The sequence below is a fragment of the Equus caballus genome, chromosome 8 (assembly GCF_041296265.1).
Source record: "Equus caballus isolate H_3958 breed thoroughbred chromosome 8, TB-T2T, whole genome shotgun sequence".
Classification (NCBI taxonomy): domain Eukaryota; kingdom Metazoa; phylum Chordata; class Mammalia; order Perissodactyla; family Equidae; genus Equus; species Equus caballus.
Genome location: NC_091691.1, coordinates 46,518,075 through 46,544,277, shown reverse-complemented (window position 1 = coordinate 46,544,277; position 26,203 = coordinate 46,518,075). Strand labels below are relative to the sequence as shown.

Sequence of the window (26,203 nt, the reverse complement as noted above, 5' to 3'; positions counted from 1 at the left end):
CCTCGTTTTAGCCTCTCAGCACATAAAACAGAAAGGATTCAGAGTGACTAAGAGGATCAAGAATAATACCTTAAACTGTTGTATAATGCAGGCTTGATGTTCAAGGGAGAATTTTTGTCAGATAACTTGATAGAGCCTTGTCTGGAAGCAAAGACTAAAATCGTGATTCCTTGAGTCTCTTATCCCTAATGAAAATACCTAATTATTTTATTTCTGTTCCCACACAAATAAGTTTCTCTTTTGAGCTTTTTTGGCATTCTCCAAGTGCACAATTTTCTCAGATAATTAGAATTTTAGAGAAAGAATCTTAGGTGTAAGAGTGGGAGTATTGTGAAGGAGAAAATCAAAAGCTAAAAAATTAATTTTGCTGAAAAAAATACTGAAGCAAAATTGTATGTTCCCATCCCTATAGGGTAGGTTTATTTAATTCTCTATTGTAGGTCATGGATCTGATTACTAAACTTTATACTTATCAGTTGTTTTGTGAGATTATAATTTGGAAATAAAAGATAGAATCTCTAGGCAAATCTTACTGTATCTTTAAAAATATTTTTTTAAACCAAGTATAAGAGTGGCAGAACCCATGCATCCTGGCACTGTGGGCAGTGAAGGTCCCTTGGCTCAGTCCCAATGCACTTTGGAACTGCAGGGAATTCTAATTCTGCCCCAGGCCTCATGGGTCATGCTTTAGGGAGAGAAAAGGAGAAGCCAGAGCTATGTAGTAACTTTCTGGACACAGCTACATGGGAAGGAATTGAAAACGACTAGAACTAATACATGAAGTTAACAAGGTTGCAGGATACAAGATCAAATACAAAAATCAGCTGTATCTCTAGGTACTAGCAATGGAAAAAATCCAAAAATGAAATTTAAAAGACCATGTACGTTCAAAATAACACACAAAAAACTACTTAGGGAAAAAAATCTAACAAGCAATGCAAAAGAGCTGTACACTGACAGCTATAAAACATTATTGAGAGAATTTAAATAAGACATAAAGAAATAGCTGTATCATGTTCATGGTTTAGAAAATGCATTATTGTTAAGATGGCACTTCTCCCCAAAGTGACCTGTAGATTCAATGCAATCTTGATCAAAATACCAGCAGGCTTTTTTATAGAAGTTGACAATCTGGCAATTCTAAGATGTATGTGGAAATTCAAAAGACCTGGAATAGTCAAAGTGATGTTAGAAAAGGAGAACAAAGTTGGAGGACCTGACACTACTAATTTTAAGATTTACTACAAAGCTTCGGTATTCAAGACAGCATGGTGCTGGCATAAGGACGGACATATAGATCAGTGGAACAGGATTGAGAGTCCAGGAATAGACCCATATGTAGATGGTTAATTTCAACAAAGGCACCAAGGTAATTCAATGGAGACAGGATAGGTTTTCGATAAGTGTGCTGGGGAAGCTGAGGGTCCATATGGAAGAAAGTGGAACTTGACCCTTTCCTCCTACCATACCCCAAATTAAATCAGATGGATCATAGACCCAAATGGAAGAGCTCTAACTATAAAACGTTTAGAAGAAAACTTTGAGGAAATATTTTTTACTTTGGGTTAGGCAAAGATTTCTTAGAAACCAAAAATGTTTAAATGGGAAAAGGAAAAAATGGATTAATTGGACATCATCAAAATTAAAAACTTTGCTCATCAACAGATACTTAGGAAAATTAAAATGCAAGCTACATTTTGGGAGAAAAGATTTGCAAAAGCTATAGCTGACAAAGAATTTGAAGGCAGACAATTATTTTAATCTCTTATCCTTATTAAAAAAAAGCCTCAGTAGTAAGAAGACATACAACCCAGTTTTTTAAATGGGCAAAATATTTGAAGAGATACTTCAGAGGGAAGATATGCAGGCAGCCAACAGTCACATGAAAAAGTGTCCAGCATCATTGGTCATTAGGAAATGCTGACCAAAACCACAATTGGATGCCACTTCACACCCATTAGAATAAGGAAAATTAAAAAGACTGAAAAAACTAAACATTGGTAAGGTTGTGGAAGAACTAGAACCCTAGACATTGCTCTTGACAATATAAAATGGAACAGCCAATTTGGAAAACAATTTAGCAGTTTTTTAAGGTCAAACATTCACTTGCCATGTGACCGAGCAATTCCACTCCTGAGTATCAACCCAAAAGAAATGAAAATAAAAATCCATACAAAGACTGGTACAAAAATATTCCTAGCAGTACTATTCATACCAGTCAAAAACGGGAAATAACCCAAATGCCCATCAACTAGTGAATAAACAAAATGTGGTCTATCCATAGAGTAGAACTCAGCAATTAAAAATAAAACTGCTAATATACATAGCAAAATGGATGAATCTCAAAAATACCATGCTAAGTGAAAGAAGCCAGACACAAAAGACTACATGACTTCATTTATATGAAATTTCTGGAAAAGGCAAAACTATAAAGACAGAAGTAGATGAACAGTGTCTAGGACCGGGCCGGGGGCAGGGCTTGGCTCCAGGGGAGGGTGAGGAGTTGATGGCGGTGTTCTAAAACTTGGTTGTGTTGGTGTTTGCAGGACTGTATAAATAAATGGGTGAATTTTATGCTATGTAAAGTATACCTCAAAAAGCTGTGAAAAATGATTCTACTAATAGTTAAAGTAGGCTGTCCTAAGGGGAAAAAATAGACAAGGGTGGTGTATATGATAAATTTGCATTTGTCCTCACTGGTCTCGCACGCACAAGGAGCTGCTATGGACCAGAGAGTGGGGAAGCCAGCTGGATTCAGAGCATGCTTTCAAATCCGGGTTTGATGACTTCTTAGTCAAGGGAGCTTGAGCAAATATAAAGTATCCTTAATCATTCTCATTTTGTCATCAGTAAATGGGAATTGAATCACCTACATGGCAGGGCTGTTTGAGACTCAAATGAGACCTGACATCTGAGACCCTTAGAAGATTGCTGGGGGCACACTTGGCCTCTTTCTATATTTGGGTACTTGCTGAGATTGTTGCCCATGGTGGTCATGCTTCTTGCTAGGAAAGGTAGGAGTTTGGAGACTGCTAATGATTTTTAATAGTTTGTTTGCTTTTTTTTAGCATAGTTTCTGAAAGCTGTCCTTAAGTAGAATTTTAGACATACTGTATAAAATTAGACTTGAGGGTGGACAGAGATTATAAATAAAATGATAGCGCTAACCAGGCATGATAGATCCCACACAGACTTTTAACTTGATAGCCACCAGATAGCTGAAAAAAGAAACGACAGAAACCTATTAGATCATTCTGTTATCCAAGGGATAAAATGGAGTGGGTGTATTTTAGATGAATCAGACGGGAATTTGAGCTTTAGAAAATTCCATTTAAATGACTACTAGCCTGAGACTGCCTATTTCTAAGGTCCATTTGATCATGGTTGTGGACGTTGTTCACTATGTTACCATGAAAAGTAACATTAAACATTTATTTATACTAAAATTTGTTTCAGAAAGCATTTAGTGCTGCTCACAAAGTTATAATACAAGTTAATAAAAGAACTAAAAATGGGGGCTGGCCCCGTGGCCAAGTGGTTAAGTTCGCGTGCTCTGCTGCAGGCAGCCCAGTGTTTCGTCAGTTCGAATCCTGGGCACGGACATGGCACCGCTCCTCGAGCCACGCTGAGGCGGCATCCCACATGCCGCAACTAGAATGACCCACAACTAAGAATATACAACTATGTACCGGGGGGCTTTGGGGAGAAAAAGGAAAAAAAATAAAATCTTAAAAAAAAAAAACTAAAAATGTAGGAGAAGGAAGTTGGGAGAGTAAGTTACGTAGAACCAGAAGTGAAGTTGGTACTCAGAGCATCAGGCAAAGCCCTACACACTTGCTGGGACTGACCCCCAAATGTGATTTCTACACTTTTATGCAGTCAACTGACTGATGTAAATAAAAACGGCAGAAAAGTCAGAGGGCCCATAAGATTAAAAATGAAGAATAACATTTAAAAAGCAATTGCTTGAGAGATGCAAAGTATTCCTGACACTGAAATGAAAGAGGAATATTTTCCATCAGTCATCCTGCAAAGAATATTGTGCCATAGGAATAAGGAATAACATTTTACACTCAACCCGGTAGCAGTTTCGCCAGCCTCAGCACAGGGCACCCGAAGCAGCTCTGCCTGAGACCTGTGAGTGTGCTGAGCTTTGACTCCACAGCACTGGACCACGTTCAAATTCAAGAGATACAAAGTAGGCTTTTGATTCTTACTTCAAAAGTGAAAAATGTACTCAAGTGTCAGTGTAACCAAAAAGTTATTGTATTATATATTGTTATTTTATTGTATTATATTAGCAGAGAAATCATGCAAGAACTTTTTATTTTGTTTCTTGTCATATGTTTATTTCTGTTTTAAAGCAGTCATGAAGAATTTAAAAGCAAAAAAAATGTTTTATTACTCCTCTGAGAATTCCAAGTTAGCTTTGAATGTACTTGGTGTAGAAAGGAAGATGTAGACAGCAGTACTAGAAGGAAAATGTTACAATAGGAAATGGAGGAGTTAGGTATTTAAATTTTTTTAAATTTTAGTTTAAATATTGATTTAAAAATCAAAATTGTGCTATAAAAATTTAAAGCCTTGCTTTTAAAAGGCAGGTTTAAGTTTGGTATCATTTAAATTTTTGTTTTCTATAACACAACTCAAATTCCTTTGAATAAGAGTAACATAAATGTTCATGTATTCCAGTTGCTAAATATGTAAAGATCACAAGGCGATTCTCATATTTCCTAATACAGAAAAAATTAAGAAGTGTCACTTAGTAGTATTTTTGTGTTCTCAATTTCCCTATATTCTCAGATGTGAAAAACAGGTTACATTTCACTGTGAATCACTCTTCAGACACATGCACACACACACAACACTGAAATTATTTTTATCTAGTATTATTCATCCAAGTTGCTAATGGAGACACACTAAAATTATTCCTCATATTTGTTTCCCAGTTGTTTTAGCAAATGTTTGAGAATTCTAGCCTGGCTGTGGACAAATGTTTAATTATAACTAAAGAAGCTGCACTAGCTGACCGAATATTTAATGATTTTACTGAATCATTTCTTTGTTTATTTTTTTTAAGATAGTGGCATAGTGGCTACAATTTTTAAAAGCCTTTATCTTTTAGAAATGATGGTGAAATGAAAGAACATGGTGTGAGTGATTCATTGTGAAGATGGGAAAAAGGCGTGAGATACAGATAAAAGAAAATTGGCTGTGTGTTGGTAAATGTGGAAGCTGAGTAATGAGTGCCTGGGAAGTCGTTCTCTCTGCTTTTGTAAGTTTGAAATTTTCCCTAATAAAAAGTTGAAGAAGCAATGGCAGCAGCAGCCCTGGAATTTTCCATGAAGCTTTTAGAACCCCTTAAAAAGTAAACATGGAGAATCCTGGGGACCTCACTGTATTCTAGTCCAACTTCTTTGTTTACCAGTGAGGAAGCTGAAGCAGAGAGAATGTTGTTGCTTTTGTGTTTCTTTGGTGTTGTCCAAAGCATCTATTTTAAACGCGCAGTGCCCACAATGCCTGTTTTACTACTGCTATCAACATGTACCCCAGAAATCGTGTGTCTTGATTCTCAGGTCAAGCTCTCCTCTGTAATTCTGTCTCAAAGGCTTCGGCTCAGACTGTTAAAGAAAAACTGATTCTGACACTCGTTAAAGACAGTAAGGAACTTTAGTCAAGGGACGACTGCACTGGGGCTTTGCAGTAGGGGAGAGAGGTGGGGCTCAACTCTGAGTATAACCATGACACGGGGTTATCACCGTCTTCCAAGACCATTGCAATGATAGTGTGATAAGAGTGTTTCTCTGTAGATGTAGGGGGGTGTGTGTGTCTGTGTGTGTCTTCAGATGGCTCTTAGAAGAAAGTTTTCTTAAGGAGGCCTACAAACTCTTTTACTGGAGTGATAGGAGCAGCAGTGGGAGATTCCAGAAGGAAACACAAATCTAAGGAGACAAGATAAAAACTGAGATGTTCAGCTACTCTCTTTCATGTGGAGATTGTGGCTTCATTGTCAGCTGTGGACAGTTTGGATTTGTTGATGATGGTGATAGACAGACGATAGACATAGAGACTTGTGGCATAACTTTAATAATTGTTCCTGATCCTGGGACGTCAGAATTGGATGTACTAGAAGCTGGTGAAGCTTAAGCTCAGGGACCCTCATGCCTACTCCTACTTTCAAGGTTTTGTGCCTAATTTTTTTTTTTTTTGGTGAGGAACCTTGGCCCTGAGATAATATCTATGCCAGTCTTCCTCTGCTTTGTATGTGGGATGCCGCTGCAGCATAGCTCGATGAGCAGTGTATAGATCCACACCTGGGATCCAAACTCATGAACCCCGGGCGCCGAAGCACAATGCATCAACTTAGCCACTGCGCCAACGGGCCGACCCCAGTTTTGTACCTAATTTTGTATTCATAATTTTGTTTTTCTTTTTTCAAAGAGCCCCCCACCCCCCCGCCAGTTGTGTAAGCATCAGGCCCCACAATACTTGTATCCACCCTTGTATGGAGTTGTGACTCTGTAGAAGTACCAACCCTTTATTTTTTTTCTCCGAAGAATGTATGGTGATTCTTGGGGACTGTGGCAGCCACAGTGAATGGATGAACATACTGGCATCGACTGCTCACTGGCCCTGTAGCCCGCGAATTCTTCCATGCAGATCAAAGACAGAAATGGGTGTTTCCTGGGGTTGCCATGAGGGGCTAATGACTGACGTGGGAAGGTATATAAATATTCTAACGAAGTGTTTTGTGAAAATTTACGTAACTTCTTTTATATTTTATGACTAATCTGCAGTCATTTGCTTCCGCAGCGCTGTTGATTTAATTTGGGTAATTTTGGAAATAATGAATTCATAAAGCCACCTTTTACTTTGAGATGAAGGGTCTTGTTTCAGAGGGTGCTACCTGCTGTAATGATGAAACTGAGCTCTCTGCCTGCGCGCGCTTGAACGAAGCAAAAATCACAGTCCATGCTTAACTCATAGTTTTTAAACACTCAAAAAAACAGTAAATTGCTATCCCCAAAGAATGTCATTTTAAAGATTTCTTTCTTATGTACCTGATGCTTCTGGGCCAAATTAACCCATCTGCTCAACCACGTCTATTCATAATCATGATTCACATAGGAAATTTAAAGAAACAGAACTTGCCATGATAATAAGCGTGTTTTTTCATTGCTGAAGTGGCAGTTCTGCTAGTTAAGTTACTGAATGCTAAGAACTTTAAAGTTGTGCTTAGTTGTATTTGTAGTTAATGAATGTCATTAACTTTTGACTTGTAATTTTCATTTGGGGGAACTTTCTGGAATGATAAGAATGTTTGACAAGTTGACTTGAGCGATGATAACACAGATGCATCCATTTTTCATCACACTGAGTGCAAGATCTGTGTATTTTACTGAGTGCAAAGTAGACTTTCACAGAGAAAACAATTCATGTGCTACCTGCAGATTTTTTTTTTGGCAGTTTCTTTTTACTTTTAACTTTTTGAAAGTTTATAATGCCTGCGTTTTCTCATTTGTAACTTTCAAATTTTAGGAATTCTTTGATCATGTGAAGAAACTTTGGGATGATGAAGGCGTGAAGGCGTGCTTTGAGAGGTCAAATGAATACCAGCTGATCGACTGCGCACAATAGTAAGTCTGTCCCCGCGCAGGGCCCGGACCTCTTTGAAGACAGGCCTGCACCCACAGCTGTGCTGCCCTCCCAGGGTTACTGACGTTTCTTGAATGCAAGGAACAAATAATTAACATCTCACTGCAGAAATCAGCTGTTAGACTGGGATGTGGTTAGTAGATGGAAAACTGAAAATCCAATAGCAGTCAGTGTTTCGGGGGAGAACCAGAACCAGTTGTACTCGTTTTATCCGGATCTCTGTTTCCAGTTCTGTTCATTTTTTGCTTTCTATAGAGTGGTAGGCATATTCATAAATTATAACATATTTAGGTATTCCTTATATTTTAATTATGGAGCAGGGGCCCCCAAATTAAATTTTAAAATAATATCAACATCTGCAATCAAGCCCAAGCTCTTAAAGTAATAAGAGATCATCCTATACACATCAGAATTAGACTAGAACCTTGAAAGTTGATGGTATTAATAAGTAAATATTTGGTGAAAAAATGTTACGAAGAGAAATAAGAATAAGGAAAGGACTGTGGTGCCCAGGCTGGCTCATTGTTTTTCCCTGAAATGCTCATTTTTCCCATTTTCTTTTGCTATTTTAGATTCATTCTATAACTATTAGAGAATAATGGTCCCCAGAAGAATGTTAAACAAGAAGTTCTAGATATGTTTGCTATTTTGATAAAACTATATTTAACAAGTTGTCTTATATAACTCTTTGGGCAGCAGGAAATGAGCATTTTTACATTTTAAGTCTGTAAACTCTAAAAATTCATGCTTGTCAAAGAGATTCCATAGCATAAAATCTGGGAATTCAGAATATTTGGAACCAACTAATGAAGCTACGTCGTGAATACTCATTTCGAGGAGAGAGTAGTTGTTGGCCCCCCCAGCCCTTCCTCATCCCTAGGAGTTCAGACACCATCACCTGTGATGGGTACTGAGTGGGGCCAATGGCCAGGGCCAAGGAGGGGGGTGCTGGCTGTGTCCCAGGCACTGACACGAGGCCACTCTGGGAGCCGGTAAGTAATGAAAGAGTGGCCGTAAACAGGTGAGAGAGGTCAGTGGGGCCAGACCCTCCTGAGCGCTGAAGGTCATACCAAGGAACTTGGATTTTCTTCCAAATGCCATGAGTGCCCATTGGCTGGATGAGTGAGGTTGTGGGGCTCACCCTGGCTGCAGCATGGAGAATTAAAAGGAGGAGGCAGAGACCCCAGGGGCATGCCTCGACTCAAGTGGTAGCCATGGAGGTGAGTCTGGGAACCGGAAGACAGAAGTAGCTGGTGGATCGTATGAGGGAGGTGGGGGGAGGGCGATCAAGGATGACAAAGGGGTGGGTCATGGTGCCATTTGTTGAGATAGAGAAACCCCAGAAATGTTGTATATGGGAGGACAGAGGAAGATACCAAGCCTTGATTTGGAGAAGTTAAAGTGTGTGATGCCAAAGGGAAATCCAGTTGGAGAGAGCGAGCAGGGGGTCGGCTGTAGGAGCCGGAGCTCAGAAAAGAGACTGGCAGTAAGAGATCGGATGTTATCAGCCCACTGATGGGCTTGGAAATGCACGAACACAAGTGGAGCCAGTGAAGAGAGAGGAGAAGGTCCTGGACTGAGGGAGTTCAGGCCTTAGATGTTGGTTCCAGGAGGAGGAGCCTAGAATCACATCTGGAGAGAGGGAGGCCTCCAGAGGACGGAAGAGGATTTCTGGGCCAAGATGGGGGAGACTGATTTACTTAACCTTCTTCTTATCATGCCCAAGAACTGGCTACACCCACCTCAGTCCGTGAGCATTTGATGAGCAGCAGTTGTATCTAGAGAGCGGCGCTTGGCAGGGCAGGGCGTAAACAGAGATGGCGCACGGATCTGCTCCACACGCCCTGAAATGACCACTGAAAGCTTTAATGATCCTCCACCACATCTGCTAAAGAAACTATTTACTAACTAAAAATTTTTATTAACTAGAAAATTATTTAAAATTTCTCACTTCCTGCCATGTTTAACAGTTCCTTCACAACTTGCCTTAAATCAACGTTCCCTTTTTAAGTTTGCCACGCCCCGTTGTTACGTTTGTGAGTACATTCCTGTGGTTACTCTCCTGTCAGCTGGTGAGGACCTTTGCTTTCCTTCCACAGCTGGGTCGTGAAGTCCAGAAAGCCAGGCTGGTTTAGATTTGGATGTGGGAGTGGCGATCGGGTTCCGGGGGAGCTGACACGCAGGCTGAGAGATCCCGGGAGGCACACCACTTCCTGAAGGGCCTTTACTGTTCCCTCTTACTCTCTCTCGCTCTTTCTCTAACGTGTCGTTTCACAATCGTTTAAAAGCCACAGCAGAATTACATGTTAAATCACAATGTTTTAGAGATGGGAAGGATATACTACGAAAATGTTAGCAGCTGGAATTTCTAGCACAGCTCGTAATAATATTAAAATTCACATACATTTGTATTTGAAGTTGATGTGGAATATGTGTTTTATCCTACTTTTCCAGTATTTCTTGAGCAAAGGTGTGGCGAGGGGACGCCACAGTGCCACTCAGTGTCAAACTCGGAATTTCTCTTTTTTAAAAAAAAAGAGACAACTGATTCTTACAGCACTATAGTGACAGAATTAACGCTTTAATTTAAAATAGAATATGCAAATTAAAATTTTTAAAAAGAAGTAGTATGAACCTTGACAGTAGGCAGTTAGGATTCGGATCTTAGCTCAGCCACCGACCATTGTGTGAGAGTTTGGGCAAATTACTTTAATAGGAAAAATTATGGGATCTATTCTCATGCAGCTGTTCTAGGATTAAATAAGTAGATATGCAGAGTCCTCACAATAGTGCCTGGTGCATGGTAGGCCTAGATAAGCTCTTGCTGTTATGCCACCGATGTGGCAACGGAGGCCCAGGGAGGTCAGCTAGGGTGCCGAGAGGATCACGCTTTCCCACCAACAGGCGGGACCACAGCCAAGATCTGCTGTCTCTTTCAATTCCGTCCTTTCAGATTACCGAGCGCCACGGATGAAAACCGTCTTGTGAGTGAGACTCTGGGGCGTGAGGTCCAGATTCCCTTTCCAGGCTTGTCAGGAATGAAACCAAAGCTTCGATTATACTTTAGCTCTGGGCCACGCAGAATCACAGAAATCAGTTCCCCCTCTAAACGTCACTATCTAGGTTAATCCTAACTTCTCCAACTTTGCTTTTTTATCCATTTTCATATGCATGGGAATCGAGTTGGATCAATAATCTTTGCCTCTTAATAACTATCTTGTTTTTCCTCAACACTCAGGTTTTGAGATTGGAGGAGGTGAGGGGTTTGAAAAACAAATAACATTTTAATACCATTTGTTAGACCATGTTAGAACATAGGGCTGCCAAATTTTCTTATGTTGCCAAATAAGATGTTAAAGGAATATAAGCTGCTTCCATCTCCCATCTCTCTCCCTTCATAAAAGAAATGACATTTCAATGTCAAACCAGTGAAGGGACATGATCTTGGAGTAAAGCCCCAGGACCACAATACTCAGGCCATCTTGTCCAGCCCCCTAGATTCTGAATTCCTGAGGGAATGTGTCTTATCCATCCTCAAATGCCGAGCTCTCAGGTGAGTGTTCCTGCATAAAGCTGGTGCTCATTAAGCGCTATTTGAAATAAATGAATTCGCAAAACAGGGGCCCCGTATTCAATATGGTACTGATAGGAGAGGCTGACCCTGTCCCTTTAAAAGCGCACGCCACACCCCAGACTCACTCTCTGTGGGCCCCCTCTCCCCCCACTTTCCGATTCCAGATTCCTGGTGTTCTGACATGTTTTCTTTTTTCCTCTCTAAATTGCGCTGAGAAAAGATCTGCTCACATCTTGGTGTGAATCGAAGTCACTCTGTTACCTTGCTCAACAGTATTGCACTTTGAACCTTAATGGGTATTGTGAAGGAAGTAATTCTAAGCCCTGTTAAAGTAATTTCTACGATGGCGGAAACCATGGGAATATTTGGGGGGAGAGTGCTTCTCAGTGATGCTGAAATTCTGTTAAGGCTGAGCTGCCAATCAAGAACCTAGGGACATTCTTGCAGTTTCTCAAGAGCTTAAACACAGAAGTTTCCAGCAATTCCCCTCCTGGATATATACCTGAGAGAATTAAAAACATACATCCACACAAAAACTCATACACAAACGTTCATAGCAGCATTATTCATAATAGCCAAAAAGTGCAAACAACCCCAATGACTATAAAATGATGAATGGATAAACAAAATGTGATACATTACACAACAGAATATTATTTGGCAATAAAAAAGAAAGTGCTGAGATATACTACAACATGAATGAACCTTGAAAATATTATGCTAAGAACCGTGACACAAAAGGCTGCATATTTTATGATTCCATGTATATGAAATGTTCAGAATAGCCAAATCCATAGAAACAGGAGGCAGACCAGTGGTTGCCAGGGCCTTGGGGGCAGGCGAAGTTGAGAGTGACTGCTATCGGGGCAGGGTTTCCTCTGGGGATACTGGAAATGTTCTGTAACTGGATAGTACTGATGGTTGTACAATCTTGTGAATACACTAAAAACCACTGAATTGTACACTTCAAAACAGTGAATTTTATGGTATGTGAAATTATATGTTATGTGAATTATATCTCAATCTAAAAGGAAAGATTACGGAGTAGGGAAGGATCCAGGGCAGGAAAAGCAATGGGAACAGCAGTCATGATTGGCCAGGGGGCGGTCTCCTCACTGAGCCGGGGATCCTCTTGTCAACGACAGATGAAAGTCTAAACGTGTGTTTCTCAGGCCTGTTTCTTCATACTCAACCCACCACAAATGCACACCGCTCTCCAAGCCTGCAAAAACACCTGTGCGAATGGGAGCCCCCAAATTATAAAGTGCCTGTGGTTGTACAATGAAAAAGGCCATTAAGATCTACGTTACGCTGTTTGGCAGGCAAGGAATGGAAACTTGCTCAGGATACTTGGAGAAAGGGGAATTTGTTCTGAGTCTCTCGAAGCCACTGTTGAGTCAGGGACACTGTGGGGACCAGCTCTTCCTGCTCTCTGGGCATTTCGACTTCGCTTTCCCTGTCTGCTCCTCTCCTCCCTTGCTCCTGAGTGGCAGGTCCACTCCATAATCTGCAGGTCAGATCCCAGGGGAAACAGGGGAGATGAGTTTTGCTAACAACCAGGCAGCCTGTCCGCATCTAGCCTTGTCCCCATCTAGCCTAGTCACACCGCCCCACCGGCCGGTGCCTGGAACCCACAGGCCAGGTCCGTGGCCACTTCCCCATCCCTGAGCAGAGGCTGCTGTAAGGCTGGGTCAGCTCCACTGCGTGTCCTGCGCCAGGACTGCCTGGGCTAGAGGAGTGTGGGAACAATCGTCATAACATAGCTTTAAGTAAAGTATTGTACTTTTGGTAAAAATCAGTGCCTTTGAAGCTTCAAGCAAGCTGTGCAAATGACCAGGGATTGTATTTTATACACAATTCCCCAGTTCCCACTGTGAAAATTAAAAAAGAATCTCTACTGCATTATCCCCACAAATGCATTTCCTCTAAGTCCTAATAATAAGTGACTATGTAGCCGTGGAAACAGCTATTTTGGGAGAAAGAAAATCAGAGAAAGTTGGGTCTTTATAACAGGTTTATAAAATCAGACTTTGGTTAATGTAACTTGAAACTCTACAGCTCAGACTGCAGGTTCTTATGCTTCTACTGATTTGTTTACATAGAAGGCCTCCAGGAGTATATCCGTTTGAATAATTGGTTTCAGAATACTCTCAAAGGCAGAGAATATCCCAGAAAAAAAAGAAAATAGCAGTGAAAAGGTAAAGTGATTTTCTGCTGCATCCCCTGTCCGCCTTTTGCCAACAGTCAGGAGTCTTGGTGACATGGTGACCCCTCTCTAGCACTGGTTTCCATCTCGTGGCCCCGAAGTCCTTGAATACTAAGCTTTCAGAACAATCTAGAAATTATTAGCAAAAATGAAGTTTCAAATTCACAGCTGACTTTTTGCAGCTCATTTTAAGATAAAAGAAACTATATTTTAAAATACGCATGTTACTAAATACTATTGCATTCATTAAATATATATTCAGCCACCCAGGGGCACATACGTGTTCTCCTTAACTCTCATCTTGATCCTTATTTCTAGCCAAATTTATTTTCTAGATCTGCAGAATTGGAAATGTTCCTGTTTATGTGCAGTTCAGTAAAAATTTTTCTTCACATATGAAGAATAAATTTAGAGGCAAATATCTCAGTGTAAGTTGGTCAGCCCCTGGTTATCCATTTCTTCACTAATTTGGAGACCCTCGCCCTGAGAAGGAATTTTTGAGAGGGCTTAAACAAATGTTTCTGTGTGAGTAGGAAAGCTACACTTCTCCTTTGTGTCTCCTTTACTCTCACACCACTACCACACTCACAACACTTCTGACACCAGCTGTGGTGGGGGGAGGGGTTCCCCCACACTGAGCAGTTCTCTGTGACACCAGCTGGGGGTCCTACAGTTGAACTCAATTCTGACACTGTCAGCCTGGAGATAGCGTCAGATCACATGGGTTAAGGGCTCAGTCCCACGAGACTGCCCCGAATTCAGATGCCAATTGCAAGTAGTATATCCCCAGGTTACCTGCAACTTTGGTCCAACTTGGCTACAGGTCAGAGGTTCCCAGGGCTCCTTCCCCTTGGACTTGATTATTTGCTAAAACAGCTCTCAAAACTTATGGAAACACATACTTACATTTACCAGTTTATTACGAAGTGAAGGATGCAGTAAAGGATACAGATGAACAACCAGATGAAGAGATACATAGGGCGAGGCCTGGGAGGGGCCGAGCACAAGATCTTCTGCTCCCGTGGAGTCGGGGGGCGTCACCCTCCTAGTTACATGGATGTGTTCAGCTGGAAGCTCTCCAAACCCTATACTTTTGGCATTTTACTGGAGGCTTCATCACATAGGCTGATGGATCATCAACTCCATTTCTAGTCCTCTCCCCTTCCTGGAGGGTGGAGGTGGGACTGAAAGTTTCTAGCTTCTCATCATGGCTTGTTCTTTCTGGTGACCAGGCCCCATCTAGGAGCCCACCCAGAGTGATCTCATTAGAACAAAAGACACTGCTATCACCCAGGAAATTACAAGGGTTTCAGGAGGTCTGTGCCAGTACCCGGGGTCAGAGACTAATATATATGTTTTCTATTATTTCACATTGTGTAAACAGAGTGTTTAAATCTCTCAGGAAAACTGCCCCCTTGAGTGGAGAATGCTGGTGGATTCCATGCGTTGTCTCACTGAATCCTCAGACTTCTTACAAAAGAGAGGACTCTGGGACCACGTGGGGCTCCAAGGCCTTGCCCCGCTAGCATGTCACCCTAGTTCTGATGATGTTTCCCATTCACTGTGTATTGCTAGATTCGTTTTGAAAGCTGTGAAATTCGGGCCCTTTTAACTATATATACTTTTTTAAAAAACATGTTTTTGATGCCTTCGAGCTGTATTTTTCCACTATTTCTTAGAAATAGAACCCTTTGTCAAACAGAGGCCTGTGTGGGGCACCAGTAATGAAGAGCCTGCCCTGGGCAGCAGTGGCGAGGGGCCCAACGCGTCGCCCTTGGCCTCTACCCTGCTCCTTTGTGGCCCCTCAGTTGGCACCAAGAAATACAGGGCTCCACGGAGTCCAGTGTAGAACCCGTGGCCAGTTTCCAAAATTTGTACCCACAGGACCAAATGGAGTTTATATCAAATACCAAATCAAAGTGGTGCTTTATTAGAGTGAAATTTATTTTAGATGTTCACATTGATTTACCTATCATAAGATCTCTGTGACCCTTTGATTAAAACAAAATTGAAATTCAGTGCTCATAGATGACGTTTGAGTCTTTCACGAGGTTCAACATCCAGTTTCCTCCTACTGGGGGAGGGGGTGTCTGGCAATATTCTGGTTTATGTAGATGAGTAGTTGCAAATGGTAGCAAAAATGGGTTTTGTTTGTTTGTTTGCCTTATAATACAAGAAACATTTTAAGTTAAATTATGCAGAATTGTGGAAAGGAGAACTGTAAGAAATGTTCTTCCAAGTTGAATTTCTAATAGCCTCTAACAACTCCTCACATTCCTTAACATAAATGTGAAGTCTGATGCTTAAATTTTTAAAAGCACAAGTACCGTCTGTAAGAGAGTGACTCTGTGACAAGAACTTGGGCCCCACAGGTGAGCCCACGCTTCCCTGGCATGTGAAGAAGCAGGCTGCTGTGTCCTCGGTGCCTCGGGGGACTTGCCCTCACGGTTTGCTCCTGGACAGGTGCTGCGTCACCTGAATGATGGCCAGTGCACTGCTACAACCTGCCTTCCAAACAACCAGACATCTGCAAGAAGGCGAACTAGATGCATAATACCTGGGTAGGAGTTTGAGTTATACAGGTGTACACATTTGTCAAAACTCGGCAAATGGACACTTAAGATTTGTGTTTCAGTGGATCGAAATTTACTTCAAAAGAGAAAACTGTGAACAAATATTGATTTCTAGATAATGACCTACATGCTGAAGTATTTAGGAGGAAGTGTACTGGTGTCTGCAATTTCTTTGAAATGCATCAAAAATAAGATGGGTAGATATGTGATTTTTTAAAAGTACAATAAAATAGTAATGGCAGAATCTAGATGGTGGGTATTCAAGCATTCACTATAAAATTATTTCAAATTTATTGTATGTTTGAAATTTTCATAGAAAAATGTAGGGGGAAGAAAAATATACCTATGTAAAGATGTGCTCAGAAGTCTACAGAAAAATAAGTAACAGCAGCACAAATTAACACATTAATGGGACCCCACAAGTTACAACATGGCCATAAGACATTTTTGTGTGTGTGAGGGTTTTTATTACAGTTCTTTTAAGTGTAATTTTTGCTGAATTCTTTGAAACACTTTCAAAGAACCCAGGGAACTCAGATTGAAAACCACTAAGAACCACCATTAATAAAGTATACAGCTTCAAAATAACTTGAGATGTGTCTCTCATTTGAAGCTGTCTCTCTCAGCTTTCAAATTGTAGCTGCAAAATAGCTCATCATTATTGAAACTTACCATATGGGGGCGCTGTTCTAGGCACATTATATGAGTAAATGTATTAATCCTCACGCAACTCAGTCTATCATCTCCATTTTACAGAGGAGAAAACAAAAGCACCTAAGATTACACGGGACTACACCATGCCAGATTATTTTTTATTTATCCAGGATTTCAAATTTGAAACCTAAAGATAGTGAGAGTTTACTGTAGGTTAAAAGTTCAACAAACATTATGTGAGCATCAGTTGTGCACCAGCACTGCCAGGTGCTACATTATACAGATGATGAGTCCTGGCCCTAAGCTTATAATTAAGTGGATTGTCATAACAGCACTCGTTTTCCAAATTCTGAAGTCGCTCTCATCAACTTTCCATTTCCATCCAATTCATATCTTGAACATAATTTGCAACTGAAAGCCAGGATAGTTGTTTTTCTATAGAGGTCCTCATTGTTCAAGAAAGTAAAAAGACAAGTCACAAAAGGGGAAAATATTTGTAATTGTGTAACCAATAAGACACTTATATCCAGAAGAACTCTTACAAGTCAATAATAAAGAGATAAATAATATTATCTTTAATAATAATAATTTTATCAATTTTTAAATGAACAAAAGATCACAATAGTCATTTTCTCAATAAGATATAAAAATGGCCAATAAACTCACAGATAGATGCTCAGCATCATTAGCCATTAGGGTTGCAAATCTGAAAACCGTAAAGAGACAACACTTCATACCCTCTAGGATGGCTATGATCAACAAGTCAGGTGAAGCAAGTGTTGGCAAGAATGTGGAGAAATTGGAACCTTCATATGCTACTGGTGGGAATGTAAAATGGTGCAGCCACTTTGGAAAACAGTCTGGCAGTTAAACATAGAGTTACCATGTGACCCAGCAATTCCACTCCTAGACATATACTCAAGAGAACTGAAAACATACATCCACACAAACACTGGAAGACAAATGTTCAGAGCAGCGTTATTCATAATAGCTAAAAAAGTGGAGACAACCCAAATGCCCATCCACTGATGAATGGATAAGCAAAACGTAGTGTATCTATACAATGGAAAATTATTTAACTATAAAAAGGAATGAAGCACTGATACATGCTACAACGTGGATGAATCTTGAAAACATTATGCTAAGTCAAAGAAGGCAGACACAGAAGGCCATGTATTGTATGATTCCGTTTATATGAAATGTTCAGAATAGGTCTGTCTATAGAGACAGAAAGTAGATTAGGGTTGCATAGGGCTGAGGCAGTGGGGGGTTGGATGAGGAGTAACTGCCTAATGGGTACGGGGTTTCTTTTCGGAGTGATGAAATGTTCTCAAAGTGATTATGGAGATGGTTTCACAACTCCAAATATACAAAACTCCATGGAATTGGGCACCTTAAATTGCAATCCCCCTTTTGCAACTCGCGTGTTAGATTTTAACTTGGACATCACAATAAAATTAATTTGGAGACTGCTGATCCTTTGAATCTGCCTAATTTCAGGCCCTTTCTATTTAATTCCAAGTGAAAAAGAGAGACTCCCTTCAAAAGTGGTGAACAATTGCTCAACAGAAGTTAATACTCCTCACCCAATAAAATGAATTCTGTCTCATCCGTGTGCTTGAGTCCGGGTAAGGTGACAGTATAGGTATGCTGCTGAGAGAGAAAAGGGAAGAAAAGAAATAGGAAAGCAAAAATGCTGATTCAAAATATAATTCCCATACTGAAAATATGTTGTAATATCTTTAAAGAATAATATTTATGGAAATTGGAAGGTAATTTTATAAGAAGTTTTTCCAATAGGATTTTTAGTTGTTCTTCTCCGTGCAGTGCCTGACACAGTAACATCTCAGTAAATATTTGTTGAATGAATAACTAAATCTCATCAAGTTTTTAAAACTCTTCATTATGGATAGGTTAGTGAGCTGTTGTTGACTGCTCACATGGAATTGTTTACCACTGTGCCTGGAACCATGCAACCACATAGTAGGTGTTCAAGAAATTTTTGTTAAATGATGGATGTTTATATTATAACTTCTTTTTCTGCTTTCTCTACCATTCATTGTCTACCATTCTCATTAAACAAAATTAATTTTTCTGTAAAGCTTAGATAAAGGCACAATATCTGTTCATAGCAGCATTATTTGAAATAGCTAGAAAGTGGAAACCAGCCAAATGTCCATCGTATGTTGAGTGGAGAAACAAAATATGGGCTGTCCATTCAATGGAATATTATTCAGCCATAAAAAGGAATGAAGTACTGATAGCTGCTACTACATGGCCTCCTTTAGAGCAAAAGTCTTCACTGTCTCAGAGAAAACTAAATACTATGTAGAATTCCCTCCTCCCAAGAAACAATGAGATTGTGTTCACAATATCTAGAAATGTAAATAAAGCTTTAAAAATAGGATTTAGGGAGTAAGGAAACTGCCCTTTGGTAATTTCATATCAAGGAAAGAATTCTAAAAAGGAAGAAAGAAAAACTTTGCTGAGGATATTGTATGCATTGGTGTTAAAATTAAATATATTTCTTATCCCAAACTCTATTGATCTCATAATAATTAGGATCCATAATGTCAACAAAAAGCTACTTTCAAAATACAAGCTTTATTCTATTATAATATTAATTCAAGGAAATCTAAGAACAAATAGAATTTCTGTTTGATACTAACAGTTTTATTCATATGACAGCAGTTAAGTGCATGCTATGCCATTGCTTTTTATTCTACTTGATATTAACGTGAATCTGGAGTGTTATGCATTATTTCTATGAAGAAAGAATGAAAGATTCCTCATACCAGTTACCTGAGGCAGGAAGTAATTCCTAGGAAAGAAACTGCTTTGCTGTGACTCTCTGCTAAGATATATTCAGTAACTAAATATATCTTCTAAAATTGACAAGATTTAATAGATCGTTTTTCCATAAAAGGAAAATTTTTATCTTCAATCGAGCATGTTTAATAACATCACAGATCTCTTGAAGAATCTCACCACAAGGTGAACACAGCTTGGAAGGTCCATTTCTTATTCTGGTTCTTCCTCTGACACATGGTGTGATCTGAACAAATCCATGTACAGTCATGCATCGCTTAACAAAGGGGATACATTCTGAGAAGTGTGTCGGGCGATTTCGTCATCGTGTGAACATCATAGAGAGTACCTTACAAGCCTAGATGATATAGCCCACTACACACCTAGTTTGCATGGTACTAATCTTTTGGGACCACGGTCGCATATGTGGTCCCTCATTGGCCAAAATGTCGTTATGTGGCGCACAACTGTATTTCGTCTCTGAAAATAGAGCAGCCCATGGGGCACCCCCTCTCAGGAGGTTCTCTGCCTCTAGGAATCCTCAGCGCTCCCCTCTCCACCCTTGGTTCAGCACATGCTTCTCATAGTTAGCCTGCTTACAGTCAGTGTCCTTGTAAGGACCTAGGGGAGATGGTGAGACCTGCTGGGAAATGATGCTGTGACAGACACACAGTGGGGGGCCACTGCGGAAAGAGGAAACAGCAGAATGCTTCCAGTGAGCAGGAACCATGCTGAATGCAATTTGTGCTTGTCTCCTTATTTTATTTCATGTAAAGGCCATTGAAGTATTTGCAATGTTTCACACATTAGTGTAACTGAAATTCAGCGAGCTTTGAATTCTCTTTTAACTCCTAAACTACTCTAAAAATACATTTTCTTTCTCCTGCAGTATGCTAAGATTTACTATTAAGTATTGTTTTCCAGATGTTTGTTTATTATATTTAGAACATGGTTAATCATGTCCCAAAGCAGCCTAGCGGTTCCTAGGAAAGAAATATCTGCTAGAATGCCTCACTTGTCAAATTTATTGGGAAAGCTTCGCCAGCGCCTCTATGTCCCACCTGTGGAGGACCTTCCAGGAGAAGAAACGCTGGGGGAATACACACCTGTGCTTTATGAACATTATAAATGCATCACGTTTGCGCATTACTTGCCTGTCCCCCATCGTGTTCCCCCCAAGCCTTGAACCCAGTAAATATTTTTGGAATACAGGTGTGAGCTGGAAGAGTCTAGCCCAACTCCATCAAACAGTACAACAAGAATGCACATCCGTTATATTTTGGTTCCGATATCTCGTATCTGATGACTTAGTTCAAAACCATTTTAAAGTTAAAACGTCTTTTAAAAATACGTATCTTTGCCCTCCTTTCATCCTCAAATGTTCACTGTCTCAGAGAAAACTCAATACTATAATAGTACATTACAGAAGTATGAAAGTGATAAGAAATATTCTCTGTTATAGGACTTTTTACATTCTAAATAGAAGTGTTAAATTATTTCTAGTAGCGCTCATTGAGTTAAGTTATATTTGAGTTCTAATACCATTTTGCTTTCTAACTAAAGATACCGGCTTAAACTAACAAAATCTGTATGTTTTGGCTCAAAAGCTTAAATTGCAGCTCTTTCTTGACCAAAAGAAATTGCCAAGCTTAGCCTTGCATGGGCACTAATGGCCAAAGACTCCTTCCTTTACGTATATAGTGTGGATTAAACAAAAATTGAAAAGACTTTAAATGGTTTTCAGAATATGTGGTTGTTAGAACTAGTACTCTCTATTCCATGACCATGGGTATTTTAAATCAACTGACCTCCTTAAGTTCAATTTAACTGCGACCTTATGCTGCTTAAAAGCTGTGTCTCGTGGCAGATCAAATACAGCATCGATCAAGGATATGAGTGTGTCAGCTGCACACACTTTTTCCCAGGAGCAGCAATAAGAAACACAAATACTGTTTCCCTCCACCACCATCTCCCAGTGCTCAACCAACCAGCCCTGGGGAAGCTCCCAGCTTCTAACGAGCTGTTTCCATTATACACAGAAGATGCTGCAAGAGGAGGACGAGGGAAGGCTTTAACATGCAACAAAACTCATAGGCTAGCGTGCACATTAACTATTTTTAACTCATGGGTTGTAAGCTTAATGCTCAAGTTAAAAACTAACTTATGTGAGAACAGTCAGCTTCCAGACTCCTTCAGAGGGGTCCCACATGCAGCCTGGCTTGACCACTGTACAGTCCTATCCTGTCGTCCCATGTGTGTAGTCATGAAATTGCTTTCCATCCAGAAATGTGTCTACAGGATGACCTATTTCCCATTAGACAACCAGGCAGCCTAGATATTGCAACATGTTTCTATTGCAGGGGAATAAGTTTTTCGAAAAAAGCATAATAAAGATTTCCAGTGAAGGATGAGAAGAATGATTGGAAAGAGAAATACATCACACGTTTCATAGACATGAAATATTTCAGCCTTTGTTTTCCTTCCCTAGTTCTTTAGTTTCTACTTATATTTTTCTCTCTCACTGAGGCAGGGACCCCCACCAAAGGAGTAGATTTTCTTTCTACAGAATATTCCGTAAATGCAGGAGTAATATAGAAATAGACACAGTCTACCTTCTCTGTTTTGCTGGATGTACTCTGCATGTTCCATGTGAGACTTGCAAACATCCATCGCAGACTGCCGAGGGAAAAGCCATTTAAATAATACATTTTTTTCTCATAGTAAATTTTACAATGAATCTCTACAGATTGTCTCAGGGATTTTTTTAAATGAAATTATGTAGTGTATACCATTTTGGTCTGTTTCTTTTACTCAAACTAAGTTTTTAAGATTTATTCATGTTTTGAGTTTGGTTGTGTCTAATTATTTTCATTGCTATATAGTAGTCGATTGGAAAAATATACCACAATTTATTTTCTGTTCTCTTGTTGGACAGTTGGGTTATTTCCAGGTTTTGGCTATGACAGATAATGATGCTCTGAACGTCTTTTTTGCAACCTGGTACATGTGCTAGCGTTTCGCTAGGGAGGATAAGAAGTGGAATTGGTGCTCGTAGAGGATGCATATTTTAACTTTATTAGATAATGCGATATTTTCCCGAGGAGGTTATATCTACTAACACTCCCACCAATAGTATATGGGAGTCTTCACTGCTTCACATTTTTGCCAAAACACATTGAGACTTTGCTGGAATTAGCTTAATTCAGGGATTTTTTTTTTAATTTAATGATTTTGAGCAACCTCTCCTGGTGCCAAGGCCTGATGAAAGCATTATCACCTGTTGTTAGATTGCAGGTCTTCCCTTTCCAATTTTATAAATGAGGAAACTGAGGCCCGAGAAGAGAGTGGGCCTAGTCTAGGTCACACAGTAATAACACAGCTTTGCCCATGATGGACCAGAGCCCAGTACCCTGATGCCCGGTCAGGACCACACTGCACGCCCCTCCCTCTGCTTTCATGCTGTTTCCTTTGTTGGGAAAGTCCAAAATCATCCTAAAATAAGACTGAACTGAAAAGAATCTGGAGTTATGCTTTAACATAAACCCAAACAGGAAAATTAATATTTAGAGACTACTTTTCTTTAAAAGAATTACTGCCATTGAATTTTTCAAAATCCAGATAGTTCTTTATTGCAAGGAGGACTGGGAAGGAATATGGGGCTCCTCTTCTGTGAACGACTAGGGCAAGATGGTCATTGCTTTACTCAGGGCCAAGAGAAAGCCTGGACTGTCTTTAGAGGGACAGAAGTATTTAGATTTAATTTTCAGCCTGTCATCAAATTGGTAAGTTATTCAGTGCACAGAAAGAGCAGGAGAATCCCTATGTAACACAAGAGTGGATGTCAAATTAGACCATGAGGACACGGAGAAGACAGGGTTCTCCCAGCAGTATGCACTCCCACACCACAACGAGGACTAATAACCCAGACGTTTACCAGCTCGCACGCAGGGCAATGCAGAAGCCTACTCAGGTGCTACTTGTCTGTTTCCTTCTAACTCTTTCTTGTTTTCATTTTTAAAACTTAACATCATGTTAACATAATTTGACAATGACTTTGCAATTTCCCAAGGTTTGAGGAGTCTCAGAGTTTTAAATTATAGCTGTGTTCCTAAATATAAAGGTGATGGAGAGAAAACTTGTATATATGTAATATATTCAGTAATGTACGTCATCTATTCCTTGAAATGGTCACCAAGTGGATATATATCCAATGCCATTTCCTTTGGCTGCATTCATACATTCAACAGAAATTTATTGAGTATCTGTGTGTTCCAGGTGTGAGGTAGCGAATCAAAATGTCACATGGAAAGATCTAAAAGGACAGACTGCTACCGAGCAAAACAGCATAAATATAGACGTAGATACAAACTGTGGTAAGCGAGGAGGAGCTCGGAAAGAGAATTCCAGGTATAACATTTCAAAACCACTAGAAACCTGCCTATGAGGATCCAGTAATATTTTAACACACCCAATAAAATTATTTTTCATATCTACTTCTTTTCTTTTTTTTAGACTGTCTTTAGATTTAGCAAATGATTTATTGTCCAGTGAAATCAAGCCACATGTTCTGCTTAAATGTTTCAGTTTAACCATTTGTATTGGTTCAGAGGAAGGAAAAAGAAATAGGCCATATGTGCCATATTATAGCATTTTTTCTTCCTCATTTTATGATAAGAATAATTAACTGGTTTGACTCATGCCCCTTTCTAGAAATGTGTGCACTCTAATCAAAATTTTCTTACAGTCCCTAAAAAGCGTTCTACTTTGGCTATGGGTGTTGTAAGGTAGAGTTCCAGTGATTATAAACTGTATGTTCTTTTTTTATACCATGAATTGAGTCCAGAAGGTTCTCATGTGCAATCAGAATTGTCCTAGGACCAAAGTCTCCTTTGACAATCTTTCATAAACATAATCTCCCCTTTGCTAGATACATGAAAAAGAAAGTATACAAGTCTGACACATACCCTGAAGGTTTTCACCCTTGATGGAATGCAAAGAATGGAAAAACTCAGAGATGGGGTGTAGACGTAGAGAAGGGAGTCATCCAGGCTTATTCCTAAGCATCTCACTTGAACAACTAGGTGAATGAACGGACGTGCCATTTAGTGGGTAGGGATGAGCAGCTTTGGGGGAGGACTGAGAGTTCAGTCAGTTGGAGGAGTTGCCAAACGGTCTTGCACCTCAAATTCTCCAGAGTCAGGAGACAGTTGGGTATATTGGAGCTCAGAAGAAAACTTGCTCTAGAAATGTAAAAGTGTTAGCTACAGGTCATACTGAGCACAGTGGGGATAGTTGAGGGGTGTCTAGAAGGAAGAAGAAGGCAGGGGCCTGGGAATGCTTCTCCCCTGAGCTCGGGGAGGAGGGGCAGCTGCCAAAGGCCAGGTCAGCCTCCTCTTCTGCGTTCCAGTCTACCCTGCTGTCTGAAAATAAGGCTTCTGGAACTCACTCCATTCTCTAGACTGACCGGTCTAGAGACCTGCCATCAGTCAGTGAATGTCAGTCCGTGAATGCAGTTTCAGGGGATGTTAACTTCTTTTAGTAACCTTGCTTTAGTGCAAATTTACCTTGCAGTCAATGCAACTCCTCAGTCTTCTCACAGAGCGGCTGCTAAGTCACCTTCTTCTTTTAAGCCAAAGATAATCGGTCTTTTATTCTTGTTAACTTATTGAACTTCCCGTTGTTTTATTACTGGTCCTGGCTATATCCATGGAATCCTCTTTCTAACACTTAGCAGATGTGTGGTCGTGGGCCAGTTGCTCAGCTCTCTGTACTTCAGTTTCCTTATCTGTAAATTGGAGATGTATCTACTTCATAGGTTTCTAGGATGAGATGAGTTAATTCATGTAAAGTGCCCAGAACAACGCCTGGCATGTCACTACTTAATAAATGTTAGTTGTCATTATCCTCATCATCTATCACAGTTTCTCCTGACTATATTCCAAACCCTCTCACCTAAGTAGAGTTTGTCATTGTGCAAACTGTGCAACATGGTCAAAGAACCAGCTTGCAAACACTAAGGAATCCAAAAGAAAGGGAGGGTATTTTGTGGGGTGAGCAGACAAGAGGGTCTATCCCCTCTATCCCCACTTCAGATTTCTTCCCTATTATTGGCTTTTTATATTCTGTTTTTAGAAACATCTCATTTGAAGAAACAGTTCCACTACTTTAGGGAAAAAAACGTAATGTTGGCTAAGCTGCTAACTAGAGTAATGTCCTAGCACCTCTCAATGACAATTCAATTCAGCAAAGCCTTATGGGAGTCAGTGCCTACTGTGCGCAGAGCGCTTGCTGGCTTCCATGGGGGGAAAGGAATAAGCCTGTCATCTGCTTCCACGTGGTTCCTAAGATAATAGGTGACAGAGGAGAGGGTCCTGGGAGGCTTCACGGAGAAGGTGGCTTTTGAGGAGAGGCATGCACAATCTGAATAGGCAGAGATGCATGGGATGTAAAGCCAGGAAGCAGGTAAGCAGGCAGCGGTGTGCACAGAGGGAGGAGCATAGAGACCATTCTGCACACACATCAAATGACACAAATTATGGTCAACTTCCATGCTTCAGTCTGGTTTGACTGGCAAGTCGGGGAGGGAAAGAGAGGAGAGGGTGGGGACCTAACATGCCGCATAGCGTTCAGTCGTTATGCCCGTTTTGGAGCAAGAGAGTCATATAATCAGAGCTGTATTCTAGGAAGATGCCTGTGACACCACCACTCCTTTAATCTGTGGGGCAAGACCAT

At 40.2% G+C, this 26,203-nt stretch overlaps 1 protein-coding gene across 11 annotated transcripts in view; it reads left to right on the top strand.

The window, feature by feature from the left end:
* Positions 1–26,203, top strand: part of GNAL (G protein subunit alpha L) — a 147,078-nt gene that overhangs the window by 88,722 nt on the left and 32,153 nt on the right. For all 11 annotated transcript variants that reach the window (XM_023648221.2, XM_070220706.1, XM_070220703.1 and 8 more), the window contains one exon: positions 7,540–7,637. In XM_023648221.2, coding sequence (XP_023503989.1) covers positions 7,540–7,637 — 98 coding nt within the window. The remainder of the gene's footprint in view (positions 1–7,539; positions 7,638–26,203) is intronic.